Source organism: Rhinoraja longicauda, chromosome 12, assembly GCF_053455715.1.
Source record: "Rhinoraja longicauda isolate Sanriku21f chromosome 12, sRhiLon1.1, whole genome shotgun sequence".
In the NCBI taxonomy this organism is placed as follows: domain Eukaryota; kingdom Metazoa; phylum Chordata; class Chondrichthyes; order Rajiformes; family Arhynchobatidae; genus Rhinoraja; species Rhinoraja longicauda.
Genome location: NC_135964.1, coordinates 13,680,059 through 13,699,384, shown reverse-complemented (window position 1 = coordinate 13,699,384; position 19,326 = coordinate 13,680,059). Strand labels below are relative to the sequence as shown.

At 44.2% G+C, this 19,326-nt stretch overlaps 1 protein-coding gene across 1 annotated transcript in view; it reads left to right on the top strand.

Moving 5' to 3' along the window:
- tmem39a (transmembrane protein 39A) overlaps positions 1–19,326 on the top strand; it is a 44,199-nt gene that overhangs the window by 13,094 nt on the left and 11,779 nt on the right. The window contains exons 2-5 of the mRNA XM_078409095.1: positions 3,842–4,017; positions 13,020–13,242; positions 17,363–17,446; positions 18,476–18,630. Coding sequence (XP_078265221.1) covers positions 3,905–4,017; positions 13,020–13,242; positions 17,363–17,446; positions 18,476–18,630 — 575 coding nt within the window. The 5' untranslated portion in view covers positions 3,842–3,904. The remainder of the gene's footprint in view (positions 1–3,841; positions 4,018–13,019; positions 13,243–17,362; positions 17,447–18,475; positions 18,631–19,326) is intronic.

Sequence of the window (19,326 nt, the reverse complement as noted above, 5' to 3'; positions counted from 1 at the left end):
CCACCGCGTCAACCAGAGCAAGCCGTGGACCCATTGGGTGGAAACCCCTCCTGCAGTGGCAGCTCGGCGGCGACGGCCATCTTGTTTGACCCTCTGCGCCGTGCTGCACCATGGGAGGAAGGTCAGGGGGGGGAGGGGGCGTATTTATTAAAGTTTACTAAGCTAATTGTTTTTAAAATGTAACAAAACTTTGTCAATCGAGACCGCAGGGGAATGGTGAGTAGGGTGGGCCTAAAATTGTTGCGCGATCATGTACTGTTTTGGTTGTCTTTCGGGAACAAATCTATCCACAAACCCACAAACAAATATACCCACATATATACAAGATGAGAGTTTTAGTAAAATGTAGATTTGGACAGGTACATGTGTTCAAGTTTTTGACCTTGTAACAAATAATAGACAACACAAGCTTTTCGTGTTTAAAATCGATTAGTGTGTTGTCTATTTTTTGTTACAAGGTCAAGAACTTTAACACATGGGTAGGACAGGTTGAGAGGGAAATGGGCCAATAGCGGGAAGCTGGGACTAGTATAGATGGGGTCGGCATGGACATTAGGCTGAATGGGCCTGTTTCTGTGTGCATGTTTCTATGACTATTTATAAAACGTGCCCAAATACCAATCTTCATATCAATCGTCCCATGTAAATCATGCCCAATGTCCGCAGGAGTTTCTTGGTAGTGGTGAGCTGCCAACGTTTGCACTCTGAAGATAGAGACAAAGTGCTGGAGTAACTTAGCGGGTCAGGCAGCATCTCTGTAGAAAAAGAATGGGTGACGTTTTGGGTTAGAACCCATCTTCTGTCTGGTTCCAACCCGAAACGTCACCCATTTATTTTCTCCAGAGATGCTGCCTGAACCGCTGAGTTACTCAGCGCTGAAAACACTGCTCCAGAACAATCAGTGACTAGGGTGCTGCTTAATGAGAAGTCGGTGCAGAAGTTTATTTTTGAAAAGTTTCCAAACGGTTTATTCACTTCTGCTTTTGTTAACTTAGTGGTGTATAGTCATTGTTAAATTGTCAAAAGATATTGTGAAAGGCTGATAGGAAATGCTATACTTAAAGGACAGCACAGTGGCATAGCTTGTCGTAGATTTATTTTTAATTTGTAAGTAATTATAGGAAGAAACTCCTTGCTAATGGCATGCTTAGAGCTGACAGTGCCAGGGTTTGGGTGGGGAAAGCTCCACTTTGAATGGCATTACTATCTCGGTTGGTATTTTCAGGTGTAAAATTCAAAATGCGTGCCACATTTAAAATGGCAGGAAAATGAAAGGCTCTCTGTTTCAATTCCAATGCTCCAGTTTAGTTTAGCGGCTCAGGGTCCATTCCATGTGTTTTCTCAATGCTAAACATCCCAATTTATTAGCAATACGAAGTAGTGTAACTATGGCATAATGCCATAGTCGTACTGCACAGAAACAGGCCCTTCAGCCCAACATGTCCATGTCAACCAATATGCTATATCTAAGCTAATAATTTAATAATGGAGTATCACCAAGTCAAGTTTATTGTCATATCCAAAGTCTAGTGAGGTCCTGAGTACAACGACAATCTTGTGTTCAGGATCATCACAGGCACATAGAATCATCAGTCACACAGAAATTCTGCAAGACAGTTTAGGGAATAAATGACTGCAAAAAAATAAAGACATCAGTGCCAAGCACAATTAGAAATAAAACAAGTCCACAGTAGTGCAAGAGGTGGTCCGTAGTGTTCCCTTGTCTATGTAGAATTTGGGTTGTGCAGGTCGGTTCAAGAATCAGATGGTTGTAGGAAAATATGTCCAGGGTGGTACAGCGGTAGAGTTGCTGCCTTACAGCACCTGGGTTCAAACCTGATTACAGGTGCTGTCTGTACGGAGTTTGTATGTTCTCCATGTGACCGTATGGGATTTCTCCAAGATCTTCGCTTTCCTGCCACAAGCCAAAGACAAAACGATTCATAGGTTAATTGGCTTGGTATAAATGTAAAAATTATCCCTAGTGCAGGATAGTGTTAATGTGTGAGGATCACTGGTCGGCATGAACTCGGTGGACCGAGATACGGTGTTTCCGCACTGCATCTCTAAACTGAACCTGGTGGTGTGGGACTTCAGGCCTTCTGTACCTCCTGCCCGACAGTAGCAGTGAGGAGAGGGCACAGCCTGGATGGTGGAGATCCTTGATGATCGATACTGCCTTCTTGAGGCAGCGCCTGATGTGGATGGTTTTGACGGAGGAGCCACTTGCATTCCGGTTTAGCACCAGCTGAACAAAAGATAGGATAATAACTTGAAATGCAACAAAGTACTCAGTGTTACATTCCTACTTGCAGAGAGACTCTCATGTAACCTTAATACAGGCAGCGTTCGTCAATTGTATGAGTTGCCGTGAGTGTGTTTTAATTTGTGGTGTGCGTTCTGAAATAAGGAAAGTTTTGTTTATTGTACTGATGACGTGTGTCATATAATGATCCCAGTATATTTATCTTTGCTGTAAATTTGAGGGCGGTGAATGAATGAGTCGAGTGGTAGAAAAATATGAATTATTTCCACTGTGTGAGCAGAAGGGAAATGTTATTGTTTGTTCTGCTTTGCAAGTAACCAAATAATTCATCTTTTCAGTGGAATTGTAACTAATCTGATACTTGAATTAAGCAGACTAAGAGATGTTTCTAGGGAAATGAACATTTGGAGAAGTACGGGGTAGGAAAGCTTTGGAGGTTTATTGGTCAAACGCAGGCAAATGGGACCGTCTTGGGTCTTAGATGAGCTCTTAGTCCACATGGACAAGTTGGGCTGAAGGACCTTTTTCCATGCTGTATGATTCTAATGTAGCTGTTGGGGAGGTTTTTTGTGTATCTGCTCACTTCCACCCTTGTTCCAATATTCAGACCAATTTGTTCTGTAGTAACAAGAGAAACGTGAAGAGTATCTACAAATTGAAGCAGCTTGTATTATTTTGCAGAGAGCGGAGGACTTAGCCCTGTCAAACAAGGCCACAGGCTCGCTCCCCACCATGAAAAGCATCTACATGAACCAAAATTCCAACAAAACAAATACTTTGCACGTAATTAATCTTTGTACTGAGATACTTGAAGTGTAAATGATTCAAATGAGAAAATTATGGAAAAACAACTAATTGGAATGTTAAAGAGAAACCAGGAACTGCAGATGCTGGCTTACAAAACGGACACAAAGTGCTGGAGTAACTCAGCAGGTCTAGCAGCATCTCTGGAGAGCATGGATAGGTGACGTTTCGGGTTGGGACCCTTCTTCAGACTGGGTCAGTCCCAACCTGAAACATCACCTCTTCATGATCTGCAGTGATGCTTCCTGACCTGCTTAGTTACTCTGTCATTTTTGTATTTTTAATTGGAATGTTAGATGCACTTTTCCCTTTTGTTTATTTTGCCTGCATTTATGGATGACCAGGGTCTGGTACAGTAAAATGTAGCATGATTCAGAAGTGGTGGAAGAAGAAATGTGAAATGGAAGCGGAAAACTGTGGATGCTCGGCTGATCATGCAGCAGCTGTGAAGTGTGGCACTACTTCACAGTGGCACACCTGGTCGAGCCGCTGCCTCACACGCCAGAGACCCGGGTTCGATCCTGACCTCGGGTGCTGTCTGTGTGGAGTTTGCACGATCTCCCTATGACCGCGTGGGTTTCCTCCAGGTGTTCCGGTTTCCTCCCACATCCCAAAGCTGTGCGGGTTTGCAAGTTAATTGGCCCTCTGTAAATTGCCCCTAGTGTGTAGTGAGTGGCTGAGGAAGTGGGATATCTTAAAACTAGTGTGAAGAGGTTGCCGTGGCTGAGAATGAATGAATGGGTGCTGACCGAGCTGTTTGTTTTGTTGCAGAGTGCAAAGCGTGCTGGCTTTGGGCGGATCGCACTGGTGCTTAACTGTGAGCTGGTCCATGCCATGCCTGGTGGGCGGCGGGGTCCGAGTCGGCAGCAGCTGAGTCGCTCAGCGTTGCCATCTCTGCAGACCATCGTAGGTGGTAGCTGTGGCAATGGGACTGGGATGAGAAACAGGTACGTGCCCTCACATCCTGTCATTCACAGCTGGGCCGTCTCCTCTAAAATGGGAAATTGTTAGTCTATTCAAATTTAACATACTTATTCTGCTGACTGTACTCTAAATATAATGGCGTATTCCAATCTCCCAATAGATCTATGGTTGGTTTCATGAATGCTGCATTTTGTTGAATGTATTGTAGTTTGGAGCAAAGCATGGAAACATGCCTTTCAGCCCACCGAATCCTTGCTAACCATCCGATCTGGCTCATCGATGTTATCCCACTTTCACACTTGAGGCAATTTACAGAGGGTTAATTAATCTACAAACCCTCTGCGAAGCATTCTAGGCACTCGCCACGCTGTGTACTAATACAAACTTGTCATGCCCATTCTTTAAACTTTGCCCCGCTGACCTTAAAGCTATGCCCTCTGATCTTTGACATTTCCATCTGGGAAAAGGTTCTGACTGTCGACCCTATCCATGCCTCTCATAACTTAATATACCTCCATCAGATCTCTCCTCAACCATCTGGTGTTCCAGAGAAAACAATCCAAATTTGACCACCTTCTTCTTGTAATATAGTATTCCCTAATCCAGGCATCTTCCTGGTAAACAGGTTCTGCATCCACTCCAGTCTCCACGTCCTTCCCCTAATGGGGGTGACCAGAATCGCATGCTATACTCCAAATGCGGCCTGACCAAAGTCTTGCAGAGGTGCAGCATGACTTCCCAATGTGTGTGTGCCAAATGGAGAAGTAATTGTTGCAAATGGGGATAGAACAACGATACCGTGAATCCTCAACCCATTGGAGAATTGAGCTATTATCTATTGGTTTTGGGTATTCTGAAAACGGTCATTAATATGGCTTTTCAATTAACTCGAAAGAAAAAGTCTAGATGGATGAATTTTGGCAAGATCATCAGGGACACACTCCAATCAAACAGTGTCAATGGCTTTTTTTACTGCCACAGGGGAAGACGGTTGTTCCTTGTTCAATGGTCCTTGTTTAACGGTCCATTTTCCAGGTGACACTTCTGACAGCATAATTCCTTTTCATTGTTTAGTTTATTAGTTTAATTTAGTTTATTATTGTCACGTGTACGAAGGTGCAGTGTAAAAGCTTGTGTGCTATCTAGTCAAAGAAAAGACGTTACATAATTGCAATCAAGCCGTCCACAGTGTACAAGATAAAGGATACAACAGTTTGTGCAAGATTAATTCAGATAAAAGTCCGATTAAAAGTAGTTCAAAGGTCTCCTAGAGGGTAGATGGGAGGTCAGGACCGTACTCCAGCTGATCAGAGTTCAGTTATAAATTCAGATGAGAGTCTAGGCAGATTGTTATCTGAATAGTGTCAGATTAGGAGAAGGGGAGGTGCAACGAGACCGGGGTGTGCTTGTACATCACTCACTGAAAGTAAACATGCACGTACAGCAGGCAGTAAAGAAAGCAAATGGCATGTTGGTCTTCACAGTGAGAGGATTTGAGTATAGGAGCAAGGATGTCCTACTGCAGTTGTACAGGGCCCTGGTGAGACCACACCTGGAGTATTGTGTGCAGTTTTGGTCTCCTAATTTGAGGAAGGACATTCTTGCACTTGAGGGACTGCAGCGTAGGTTCACCAGGTTAATTCCCGGGTTGGCAGGACTGACATATGATGAAAGAATGGATCGACTGGGCTTGTATTCACAAATTGAGAAGGATGAGAGGGGATCTTATTGAAACTATAAAATTCTTAAGGGACTGGACAGGCTAGATGCAGGAAAAATGGTCCCGATGTTGGGGGAGTCCAGACCAGGTGTCACAGTTTAAGTGCTGGCTCGAAGGGCCGAATGGCCTACTCCTTCACCTATTTTCTATGTAATAAAGGGTAGGCCATTTAGGACTGAGATGAGGAAAAACTTTTTCACTCAGAGTTGTGAATCTGGAATTCTCTGCCACAGAAGGCAGTGTAGTCCAATTTACTGGATGTTTTCAAGAGAGAGTTCGATATCATCATATCATCATATATATACAGCCGGAAACAGGCCTTTTCGGCCCTCCAAGTCCGTGCCGCCCAGCGATCCCCGTACATTAACACTATCCTACACCCACTAGGGACAATTTTTACATTTACCCAGCCAATTAACCTACATACCTGTACGTCTTTGGAGTGTGGGAGGAAACCGAAGATCTCGGAGAAAACCCACGCAGGTCACAGGGAGAACGTACAAACTCCTTACAGTGCAGCACCCGTAGTCAGGATCGAACCTGAGTCTCCGGCGCTGCATTCGCTGTAAAGCAGCAACTCTACCGCTGCGCTACCGTGCCGCCTGATATGGCTCTGAGTGCTAAAGGAATCAAGGGATATGGGGAGAAAGCAGGAACGGGGTACTGATTTTGGATGATCAGCCATGATCATATTGAATGGCGGTGTTGGCTTAAAGGCCTGAATGGCCTACTCCTGCACCTACTTTCTATGTTTCTATGCAAGACTGTCCCTCAATCTGGAGGTATGCTTTTTCATACATCTGTCCCTCTTATCTGATGGGGGGGGTTGGGGGGTGCATGTGGGAATGACCGGGGTGAGACTGGTCCTTGATTATGCTGGTGGCCTTGCTGAGGCAGCGTGGTGTAGATGGAGTCAATGGAAGGGAGGGTGGTTTGTATGGTGGTTTGGGCTACATTCACAACTCTCTGTAATTTCTTGTGGTCTTGGATGGAGTTGTTCCCAAACTTGCTGTAATGCATCCTGATAACATGCTTTCTATGCTCATCTGAAGAGGTTGGTAGGGGTTGTTGGGCATGCCGAACTTACCAGTCGTTTTAAGGAAGTGCAGGTTTTGGTGTGCTTTCTTGGCCATTGCTTCGATGTAGCTGGTCCAGAAAAAATTACTGGTGATATTTATTTGTATGAAGTTGAAGCTATTGACCATCTCTACTTCAGTGCCATCAATGTACGGGTAAATGTACTGCTTCGCTTCCTGAAGTCAATCACAACCTCCATTGTCGTGCTGACAATGAGGGAGAGTTGTTGTCTTAGCACCAGGTTGCGAGGTTCCCAATCTCCTTCCTGTACTCTGTCTCATCAATATTTGATATCCCGTCAACTACAGTGGTGTCGTCTGCGAACTTGTAAAATGTTTTGGATTGGTATTTGGCCGTACAGTTTTGGATGTACAAGGGAGTAAAGAAGGGGGCTGAGAACGCATCCTTGTGGGCACCAGTGTTGATGATTATCGTCGAGGATAATTTGTCACCTATCCTCACTGGTTGTGGTCTGTTGGTCAGGAAGTGGAGGATCCAGTAGCAGAGGGGAGTGCCAACTCCAACTTCCATGAGTTCAAAGAGCTCGGTTGGGATAATGCACTGTATTATATTTAAGACTCTGCAATCGGTTTTAAACCTGTAACCTGCAGCTTGGGGGAAAATAAAAAATAGGTGCAGGAGTAGGCTATTCGGCCCTTCAAGCTAGCATCACTATTCACTGTGATCATGGCTGATCATCCACAATCAGTACCCTGTTCCTGCCTTCTCCCCATATCCCTGGACACCGCCTATCTTTAAGAACTCTATCTAAATCTCTCTTGAAAGCATCCAGAGAATTGACCTCCACTGCCTTCTGAGGCAGAGAATTCCACAGATTCACAACTCTCTGGGTGAAAAGGTTTTTCCTCATCTCTGTTTGAAATGGCCCAGCCCTTATTCTTAAACTGTGGCCCCTGGTTCTGGACTCCCCCAACATCGGGAACATTTTCCTGCCTCTAGCGCATCCAATCCCTTAATAATCTTATGTTTCAAATGTCATGAACATGGCCACATGTGTGAGACAGGAAATGTTTGTGAGATTGAGTCAAGGGCAATTCCAAGGCTGAGACCTTGCTCGGCGCTGGCTCCCGTTGTGAAACCAACGCAAGGATTTGTTTAAAAAAAAATTCAGATAAAGACACCAAAACCTGTAACACTGTCTGTTGTCTTGGTTCGTGATCCAGTTTGATTGAATTATTTTGGTTGCCTCTCCAGGGTATGTTTTTGACATAGTCATTATAATTGCACGTAGTGTGGCTGAGATCATGTTTGAGAAAGAAACTTGCTCCACTGCTGAGCAGGTGAAATTTCAATGAATGTATGTAGAAATCTTTTAACTTTGTTGAAATGCCTTCCAGATTGGACTGGAGTTAGAATTCCGTCCAACCTCAGAGGGTCTTTTGATGAAGTGCTGATATCCCTGTATAAAATGGAGCTTTTCACAATCAGAACTATTTATTTTCTCTGCCTTAATGTGCCACAACATGGCGTTTTTTGTATTTGCAGTCCTGGAGTTTGTTTAAAGAAGATGGGGAAGGGAAAAAGTCAGAGAAGGAATCACATAAAAATTGGTAAAAGACTGGGCAACTCCGTACCAATTCTACAGATAGGCCAAAAATAGCCACACAGTGCTGGAGTAACTCAGCGGGTCATGATGCTCCCGACCCGAAATGTTACTCATCCTTTTTCTCTAGAGATGCTCTTACGGCTAAAGGAATCAAGGGATATGGGGAAAAAGCAGGAACGGGGTACTGATTTTAGATCATATTGAATGGTGGTGCTGGCTCAAAGGGACGAATGGCCTACTCCTGCACCTATTTTTCGATGTTTCTATGTTTCTTTTTCTATGTTTCTATTTTTGGTATAAACTAGCATCTGCAGTTCTTTTGTTTCTACAGTTGGACTATTTCCTTGTGACTGGCATTTGTACAGAATTGTTTCATTAAGTTAGTACACAGCACTACCTGGTTAATAATTGTTTCAGCCATTTGTTAATATGACCCAAGATAGACACAAAAACCTGGAGTAACTCAGCAGGGCTTACAGCATCTCTGGAGAAAAGGAATAGGTGACGTTTCGGGTTGAGACCCTTCTTCTGACTAAGAGTCAGGGGAAAGGGAAACGAGAGATATATACTGTAGATGGTGATGTACAGAGATATAGAACAAATGAATGAAAGATATGCAAAAAAGTAACAATGATGAAGGAAACAGGCCATTGTTGGCTGTGGGCTAGGTGAAAACCAGTTACGGACGATGAGACAACAAAACGAGAGTTAATATGCCTGTTTGCACCTCCATATTTCAGGCAAGGTGCTTCATGGACTTGTCAACGCTAAGGCCGCCCTTTTTGATTCATGGTTGAACCACTTGCTTCCGTTTTTGCTTTCCGTGTTGTACTGGATCCTCGGTTATTCATTCATCTTGTGTAATAATGACGAATAAAAGAGTTATACAGCACCGAAACAGACCCTTCGCCCAACTCAACCATGTCAACCAAGATGCCCCATCTGGGCTAGTCCCATTTGCTCATTTATCACATATCGCTCTGAAACTTTCTTATTGCTTGTGTAAGTGTCTTTTAAATCATGTTATAATACCGGCCTCAATCACCTCCCGTGGCAGCTTGTTCCAAATACCCACCACCCTCTGTGGAAAAGGTTGCCCCTCGGGTTCCTATTAATTCTTTCCCCTCTCGTCTCCAACCTGTGTTCTGGTTCTTGATTCCCATACCCTGCGTAAAAGACTGTATATTCGCCCTGACTATTTCCCTCGTGATCTTTTCATCTCTTGACAGTTATCTACCTGCCCAAAATCCATATCCCTCCATTCCCTGCATATCCATGTGCCTATCCAAAAGTCTTTTAAATGCCACTAATGTATTTGTTTCAACCACCACCCCCAGCAGCACATTCCAGCACTCGCCACCCACTGTGTAAAGAGTTTTTTTTTATTTGCCCCGCACATCTTTAAACATTGCCCTCTCACCTTAATCCTATGCCCACTGGTATTTGATTTTTCCATCTTGGGGGGGAAAAAGATTCAGACTGTCTACCCTTTCTTTGCCACAATGGTTTATCTATTAATCACAGGAATTGTCTGTGAGGTATGCTACTGTCTGTATAACCATGTCAGCCTACTGCTTTGTACATATGACAGCCTGTGACACGGCTCTCTGAATGTATTCACCAGCCCCAGACATTTGTGAGGCGAGCTTTGCCAGGTGGCTGGGCTAAGAATGTCTTTGCCGTGGCTGATTCCGGTTCCCAGGTCCATGCCAGGTGGTGGTTCGGGTTTGATTCTGTTTGAGTGTAGTAGTGAGCATAGCGTGCTCAGCTCTTTCGTTGGCCACTTGAGTGAACCATTGGAGCCGCACTGGGTATTTCTCTCACTGAAGGACATTGGTGCAGGTATTGTGATGATGCAGTACGTTTTGTGATCATTGTTACTAAGGTTGTTGTTTTCCAAATTCCAGATAGTAATTGAAGATGAATTCTAAAACTTTACAGTTTATTCCCGGCTGTTATCAGGTATAGGTTGGTGAACCATCCTATCGCCAACTAGAGAGCAGTTCTGCTCTATTATCTACCTCGTTGGAGACCCTTGGACTATCTTCTGCGTTCCGCAGAGACTGTTCCCTCCGTAACTCCCTGGTCCACTCGTCCCTTCCTACCCAAACCACCCCATCCCTGGGCACTTTCCCCTGCAACCGCAGGAGATGCAACACCTGCCCCTTTACCTCCCCCCTCAACTCCATCCAAGGACCCAAACAGTCTTTCCAGGTGAGACAGAGGTTCACCTGCACCTCCTCCAACCTCATCTATTGTATGCGCTGCTCTAGATGTCAACTTCTTTACATCGGCGAAACCAAACGCAGGCTCGGCGATCGTTTCGCTCAACACCTTCGCTCAGTCCGCCTTAATCAACCTGATCTCCCGGTGGCTGAGCACTTCAACTCCCCCTCCCACTCCCAGTCTGACCTTTCTGTCATGGGCCTCCTCCAGTGCCATAGTGAGGCCCACCGGAAATTGGAGGAACAGCACCTCATATTTTGCTTGGGCAGCTTGCAGCCCAGCAGTATGAACATTGACTTCTCCAACTTTAGATAGTTCCTCTGTCCCTCTCTTCCCCTCCCCTTTCCCAGTTCTCCCTCTATCTTCCTGTCTCCACCTATATCCTTCCTTTGTCCCGCCCCCCTGAATCAGTCTGAAAAAGGGTCTCGACCCGAAACGTCACCCATTCCTTCTCTCCTGAGTTGCTGCCTGACCTGTGAGTTACTCCAGCATTTTGTGAAATAAATACCTTGGACTATCTTTAATCAGACTTTTTCTGGACTTTATCTTGCACTAAATGTTATTCCCTTTATTACCTGTAAACTGTAAATGGCTTGATTATAGTCATGTATAATTTTTCAGCTGACTGGATAGCATGCAACAAAAAAGCTTTTCACTGTACCTTTGTACATATGACAGTAGTAAACTAAACTAAACCGATGAAGGGATTTAAACCCAACTCCACACACAGCGACATGGATAGAAAATTGGTTGGCAGACAGAAAGCAAAGAGTGGGGATAAATGGGTCCCTTTCAGAATGGCAGGCAGTGACTAGTGGGGTACCGCAAGGCCCTGTGCTGGGACCACAGCTATTTACAATATACATTAATGACTTGGGTGAAGGGATTAAAAGTAACATTAGCAAATTTGCAGATGACACAAAGCTGGGTGGCAGCGTGAACTGTGAGGAAGATGCTATGAGGTTGCAGGGTGATTTGGACAGGTTGTGTGAGTGGGCGGATGCATGGCAGATGCAGTTTAATGTGGATAAATGTGATGTTATCCACTGGTGGTAAGAATAGGAAGGCAGATTATTATCTGAATGGTGTCAAGTTAGGAAAAGGGGATGTGCAACGAGATCTGGGTGTCCTAGTGCATCAGTCACTGAAAGGAAGCATGCAGGTACAGCAGGCAGTGAAGAAAGCCAATGGAATGTTGGCCTTCATAACAAGAGGAGTTGAGTATAGGAGCAAAGAGGTCCTTCTGCAGGTGTACAGGGCCCTAGTGAGACCGCACCTGGAGTACTGTGTGCAGGTTTGGTCTCAAAATTTGAGTAAGGATATTCTTGCTATTGAGGACGTGCAGCATAGGTTCACTAGGTCAATTCCCTGAATGGAGGGACTGTCGTATGTTGAAAGACTGGAGCGACTAGGCTTGTATATACTGGAATTTAGGATAAGAGGGGATCTTATTGAAACATATAAGATTATTAAGGGATTGGACACGTTAGAGGCAGGAAACATGTTCCCAATGTTGGAGGAGTCCAGAACCAGGGGCCACAGTTTAGGAATAAGGTGTAGGCCATTTAGAACGGAGATGAGGAAAAACTTTTTCAGTCAGAGAGTTGTAAATCTGTGGAATTCTCTGCCTCAGAAGGCAGTGGAGGCCAATTCTCTGGATGCTTGCAGGAGAGAGCTAGATAGAGCTCTTAAAGATATCAGAGTCAGGGGGTATGGGGAGAAGGCAAGAACGGGGTACTGATTGTGAATGATCAGCCATGATCACATTGAATGGTGGTGCTGGCTTGAAGGGCCTAATGGCCTACTGCTGCACCTATTGCCTATTGTCAGCCACAGTTCCACAAAGTTATTTCAAAGTTTCCAAGCGTTTCAGTTGGGTTTTTAATATTTTGCAATCCACCTTAATTTACATGTGTACCTTTGTCTTTATATTGAAAGAGGTGTTGGGGAGACATAAACAGAAATGTTTTGATGTGTCAGAAATCAGCTGACTGAGTGGCTAATGCTATATGACAGGTTCTTCAAACTGGCAGTGACTGGTCATCCCGCCACTGACTGGATTATCTGGCTCACCACTTGCTTTCAGTTCCATTAGACTTTGAGGTTGGCCAAATAAGACACAGAGTGCTGGATTAACTCAGCGGGTCAGGCAGTGTCTCAGGCCAATATGGATAGGTGATATTTTGAGTCAGGACCATTTGGCCATCTGTTCTAAACACACGCATCAGTGGTAAACTTGTTAGTAATGTGTTGATATTGCAGTGTACCCATTCAGTTCAGGGAGTGCTTAAGCCCTAATGAGATATTTCTAATGAATTTTTTTGTTTAAAGTGCTTTGTACTGTTTTTTTAAGAAATCTATGACACTGGTGTGAATGACTTTGTTTAATGTTGGTTAGTTCCATATTCCTCTAATGGCCGTGTTGTTTTTTTCAGGAATGGTAGTGCCATTGGTCTGTCTGCTCCTCCCATTACTGCCTTGATCACCCCCGAGCCGGTTCGCCATTGCTGCATTCCCGAGCTGCCCACAGACGGCTGCCTTGTCTTTGAGCTGCTCTTCTTCATTTACTTGTTGATGGCCCTGTTCGTTCAGTACATCAACATTTACAAAACAGTCTGGTGGTTCCCATACCTTCATCCTGCAGCTTCTACCTCACTGGTGAGCAAGTCTTTTACAGAATCACAACAACTTGCAGCCCACTGTAAATTGCAGTGGGGTTGTGGTTACAGTTGGTACCGCAGTGGTTACAATTGGTGCTTCTGTCCGGCTAATTTAGAGATAGAAACATAGAAAATAGGTGCAGGAGTAGGGCGTTCATCCCTTCGATCCAGTACCACCATTCAGTATGATCATGGCTGGTCATCCAAAATCAGTACCCCGTTCCTGCTTTTTCCCCATATCCCTTGATTCCTTTTGCTCTAAGAGCTAAATCTAACTCTCTTGAAAACATCCAGTGACTTGGCCTCCACTGCCTTCTGTGGCAGAGAATTCCACAGATTCACAACTCTCTAGGTGAAAAGATTTTTCCTCATCTCAGTCCTAAATGGCCTGCCCCTTATTCTTAAACTGTGACCCCTGGTTCTGGACTCCCCCAACATCGGGGACATTTTTCCTGCACCTAGCCTGTCCAATCCCTTAAGAATTTTCTATAAGATCCCCTCTCATCCTTCTAAATTCCAGTGAATATAAGCCCAGTCGATCCATTCTTTCATCATATGTCAGTCACGCCTTCCCGGGAATTAACCTTGTGAACCTACACTGCACTCCCTCAATAGCAAGAATGTCCTTCCTCAAATTAGGAGACCAAAGCTGCACACAATATTCCAGGTGTGGTCTCACCAGGGCCCTGTACAACTGCAGTAAGACCTCCTTGCTCCTTTTCTCAAATCCTCTCGCTATGAAGACCAACATGCCATTAGCTTTTTTCACTGCCTGCTGTACCATGCTTACTTTCAGTGACTGATATGCAAGCACACCCAGGTCTCGTTGCACCTCCCCTTTTCCTAATCTGACACATTTCAGATAATAACCTGCCTTCTTGTTCTTGCCACCAAAGTGGATAACCTCACATTTATCCACATTATACGGCATTTGCCATGCATCTGCCCACTCACCCAACCTATCCAAGTCACCCTGCAGCCTCCTAGCATCCTCATCATAGCTCACTGCCACCCAGCTTTGTGTCATCCGCAAACTTGGAGATGTTACATTTAATACCTTCGTCTAAATCGTTAATATAGTAAATAACGGGTCCCAGCGCTAAACCTTGCGGAATCCCACTAGTCGCTGCCTGGCATTCTGAAAAGGATCCGTTAATTCCTACTCTTTGCTTCCTGTCTGCTAACCAGTTCTCTATCCATGTCAATACCCTACCCCCCAATACCATGTGCTCTAATTTTGCACACTAATCTCTTGTGTGGGACCTTGATACACCACATCCACTGGCTCTCCCTTATCCATTCTACTTGTTACATCCTCAAAAAATTCCAAAGGATTAGTCAAGCATGATTTCCTCTTCATAAATCCATGCTGACTTTGACTGATCCTGTCACTGCTTTCCAAATGCGCTGCTATTACATCTTTAAAAATCTACGCAAGCATATTCTCCACTACTGAGGCCAGCTGGTCTACAATTCCCTGTTTGTCTCTCCCTTTCTTAAAAAGTGGAGTTACATTGGCTGCCCTCCAGTCCACAGGAACTGATCCAGAGTCGATAAAAAACATTGGAAAATGATCACCAATGCATCCACGATTTCTAGGGCCACCTCCTTGAGTACTCTGGGATGCAGACCATCAGGCCCTGGGGATTTACCTGTCTTCAGTCCCAACAGTTTACCTAACACCATTTTCTGACTAATGTGGATTCCCTTCAGTTCCTCCCTCCCACTAGATCCTCAGTCCCCTTGTATTTCTGGGAGATTGTTTGTGTCTTCCATAGTGAAGACAGAAGCAAAGTACTTGTTTAACTGGTCAGCCATTTCCTTGTTTCCATTATAAATTCACCTGTTTCTGACTGTAAGGGACCTACATTTGTTTTCACTAATCTTTTCCTCTTCACATATCTATAGAAGCTTTTACAGTCAGTTTTTATATTCCCCGCATGCTTTATTTTCCACGCATGCTCTATTTCCCCCCTCTTAATTAACCACTTTGTCCTCCTCTGTTGAATTCTAAATTTCTCCCAGTCCTCTGGTTTGCTGCTTCCTCTGGCCAATTTATATGCCTCTTCCTTGCACTGAACACTATCCCTAATTTCCTTCATTAGCCACAGTTGAGCCGCCTTCCCTGTTTTATTTTTACGCCAGCAGAGATGAACAATTGTAATTCATCATGCGATCCTTAAATCTTTGCCATTGCATATCCACCGTCAACCCTTTAAGTATCATTTACCAGTCTATCCTAGCCAATTCCCATCTCAAACCATCAAAGTCTCCTTTAAGTTCAGGACCATTGTCTCTGAATTAATTGTGTCACTCTCCATCTTAATGCAGAATTCTACCATATTATGGTCACTGTTGCCCAAGGGGCTTTGCACAATAAGATCACTAACTAATCCTTCCTCATTACACAATACCCACTCTAGGATGCCCTGCCCTCTTGTTGGTTCTTCTGCACATTGGGTGAGAAAATCATCCCGTATACACTCCAGGAAATCCTCCTCAGTGTTGTTACCAATTTGGTTAATCCATATGTAGATTAAAGTCATCCATGATAACTGCTGTACCTTTGCTACACGCATACCTAATTTCCGGTTTGAAGCTATCCCCAACCTCACTACTGCTGTTTAGTGGTCTGTACACAACTCCAACAAGCGTTTTCTGCCCATACAGATTCTACAGCATCCAAGCTAATGTCTCTCCTTACCAAAGGAGATGAATCTGGTTATTGGCCGCATCCAACAATGACTGTCGACGATGCAACGGCACTTGATAACGGGATTGTATAATTCATTAGCAAATAAAAATCAGAAAATCTATGGATGCTGGGAATCTGAAATAAAAACAGAGATAGCTTGAAGCACTCAGCGGGTCAGGCAGCGCCTGCTGAATGGGAGACAGAGTTAACCCTTCGGATCCGAAACCCCTGTTACTTGCTGTTGATCCACGCGCAGACGTGAAGAGTCTTAGAGCTGAAATGTGAACTGTTTCTCGTTCCACGGGTGCTGCCTGGTCTACTGAGTATTCACACCGTTCTCTGCATCTATTGCATAAATTAACGTAATAGGCAGAAGAACTAGTGAATCAAATACCTCCAACAGCAGTTCCTGCTTACGTGCATGTACCTGATCTCCTGAATAGAACTTTCCTTTAGGGGGCCCGTGGTTATTTTGTGAATGGAGCCAAGTGTCTTTAAATTTGACTAAAAGTATCAAAGACACTTGAGGGTGTTGCCAGGACTTGAGGGTCTGAGCTATGGGAAGTGGTTGAGCAAGCTGTGTCTCTATTCCTTGGAGCACAGGAGGATGAGGGATGATCTTATAGAGGTGTACAAAACCATGAGAGGATTAGATCGGGTAGACACACAGTGTCTCTTGCCCCGAGTAAGAGAATCGAGAACCAGAGGATATAGGTTTAAGTTGAGGGGGGGGGGGAAATGTAACAAGAATCTGAGGGTTAACTTTTTTGTAAAAAAGGCGGTGGGTGTATGGAACGAGCTGCCCGAGGAGGTAGTTGAGGCATGTACTATCGCAATGTTTAAAAGACAATAGACAATAGGTGCAAGAGTAGGCCCTTTGAGCCAGCACTGCCATTCATTGTGATCATGGCTGATCATCCCCAATCAGTACCCCATTCCTGCCTTTTCCCCATACCCCTTGACTCCGCTATCTTTAAGAGCTGTCTAACTCTCTCTTGAAAGCATCCAGAGAATAGGCCTCCACTGCCTTCTGAGGCAGAGAATTCCGCAGATTCACAAATCTCTGGCTGAAAAAGTTTTTCCTCATCTCAATTCTAAATGGCCTACCCCTTATTCTTAAACTTTGGTCCCTGGTTCTGGACTCCCCCAACATCGGGAACATGTTTCCTGCCTCTAGCGTATCCAATCCCTTAAGAAGCAGGCAGGTACATGGATCAGACAGGTTTTGAGGGATTTGGGCCAAACGCAGATAGATGGGACTAATGTAGATGGCCAAGTTGGGCCAAGACGCTATGATACAAAGTGCTGGAGTAACTCATGGGGTTGGGTGGTGGAAAAGACTATGCACAGCAGACAACATTCATGACTCTTAAGTGATGAAAAATGGATGTTTTACTTAACATGTAATTTTTCTTTCTTGTAGAACTTTCATTTGATTGACTATCATTTGGCAGCATTTATTACCATAATGCTGGCCCGAAGACTGGTGTGGACCCTCATTTCAGAGGTGAGTAGAGTCTCTGGAAAATTCATAGCATCTTTCAAGCTGTTTTGCACCAGTATACATTGCCTGCCTGAATAGAAGCTGGTACCTGTGAAAGCCCGTAGAACAACATTACATCATCTCTCGTGAGGCAGCCATGCTGATCAAATGCTGCTGTTCTCATACAGCCTGATAAATGCGAGTGAGTGAACTTTCGCCATTTTGTGATATTGTGAGTGAACTTTCAAGGGCATGTCTGGATTTTATAGCTGGCTTTTATTTGTGATACTTCAAGCAAAGCAATGACCTGGATTTAACTGGCCATTTTTGTCTAATTGTAAGATTGCCAAAGCTGAATCCTTATGAAGTTCTTTACTAATAAAAATGTAGCTGATGTTTTGAAGCTGTGGGAGATATGTGCTTTCAGTTGTGATTTTTCTCCGGTCTTTGGGCTGATTTTCTAGAATGGCAGTAGCTTTGAAGACATTCCAAAAGCAGCGAAAACTTCCTAAACTAATGAGGCTAGTTGCTATTTTGTGTGTTTGTTTGCATATGTGTGATTTGGCTGTAAATCTGGTCCTTCATATACTGTTATGTCAGCCATTCATGAGAAATGTGATTATTTTAGCTGTGGGAAACTAGGTGCTGATACGTTTAGACTCACGGAACTGCGGATGTTGGTTCACTGAAAAAGACACAGTGTCCTGTAGCCAGGCAGCAATTCTGGGGAATACATACTCCAGAGACCCGCTGAGTCACCCCAGCACTTTGTGTCTTTGATACTTTTAGTCAGATTTAAAGACAGTTATTCACTAGTTTCTTCGTAATTGCACCTCCCCTCAGTAGTGTATCACTACTCCGTTATCATGCAGCGAAGGACTTGTGTTCACCAGCGTGATATATGTGAGTCTGAACATGAAATAGCATCTAGCTTGAAACTGCAGTGGGTCAAACTGGCCCTAACATGGTCCTTGGACTCTGGTCCTTGATCTCATGCTGCCCTCCAGGATCTGTACTTTGAATCTTCTCAATTAGTGTAAATTTTTCTTACAGGCATCCCAAACCAGTGCAACCTCGGTGGTGCGATACACGTTGGTGATAGTGGCTCGCTTGGTACTCCTCACGATGTGTGGCTGGGTTTTATGCTGGACGCTTGTTAATCTTTTTAGAAATCATTCTGTGCTGAATCTCCTATTCCTTGGATACCCGTGAGTGTTCCTTTATATTACTGTTGCCTCATCAGAATAAGTGGATTTTAACCATGTGACCTGTACTCGTAAAAATTATCCAACAGTTATTGTAAAGCGATGATTTTATAAAAGTTACAATGAGTCACCTGCTTATTTCGAAAGTTTGGGAAGTAATGGCTGGAGGCATGGTAAATGTTATGTATTGCCCAGAACAATAACGACAACGGAAAAAGTAATTTATCGGTAATTTACTCATTAACTTTGAACTTGAAACATGGTGACGTACACAAAACGGCTGGAGTCTTTCAGACTGAGTCCTGGCCCTGGTGAGACCGCACCTGGAGTACTGTGTGCAGTTTTGGTCTCCAAATTTGAGGAAGGATATTCTTGCTATTGAGGGCGTGCAGCGTAGGTTCACTAGGTTAATTCCCGGAATGGCGGGACTGTCGTATGTTGAAAGGCTGGAGCAATTAGGCTTGTATACACTGGAATTTAGAAGGATGAGGGGGGATCTTATTGAAACATATAAGATAATTAGGGGATTGGACACATTAGAGGCAGGAAACATGTTCCCAATGTTGGGGGAGTCCAGAACAAGGGGCCACAGTTTAAGAATAAGGGGTAGGCCATTTAGAACGGAGATGAGGAAGAACTTTTTCAGTCAGAGAGTGGTGAAGGTGTGGAATTCTCTACCTCAGAAGGCAGTGGAGGCCA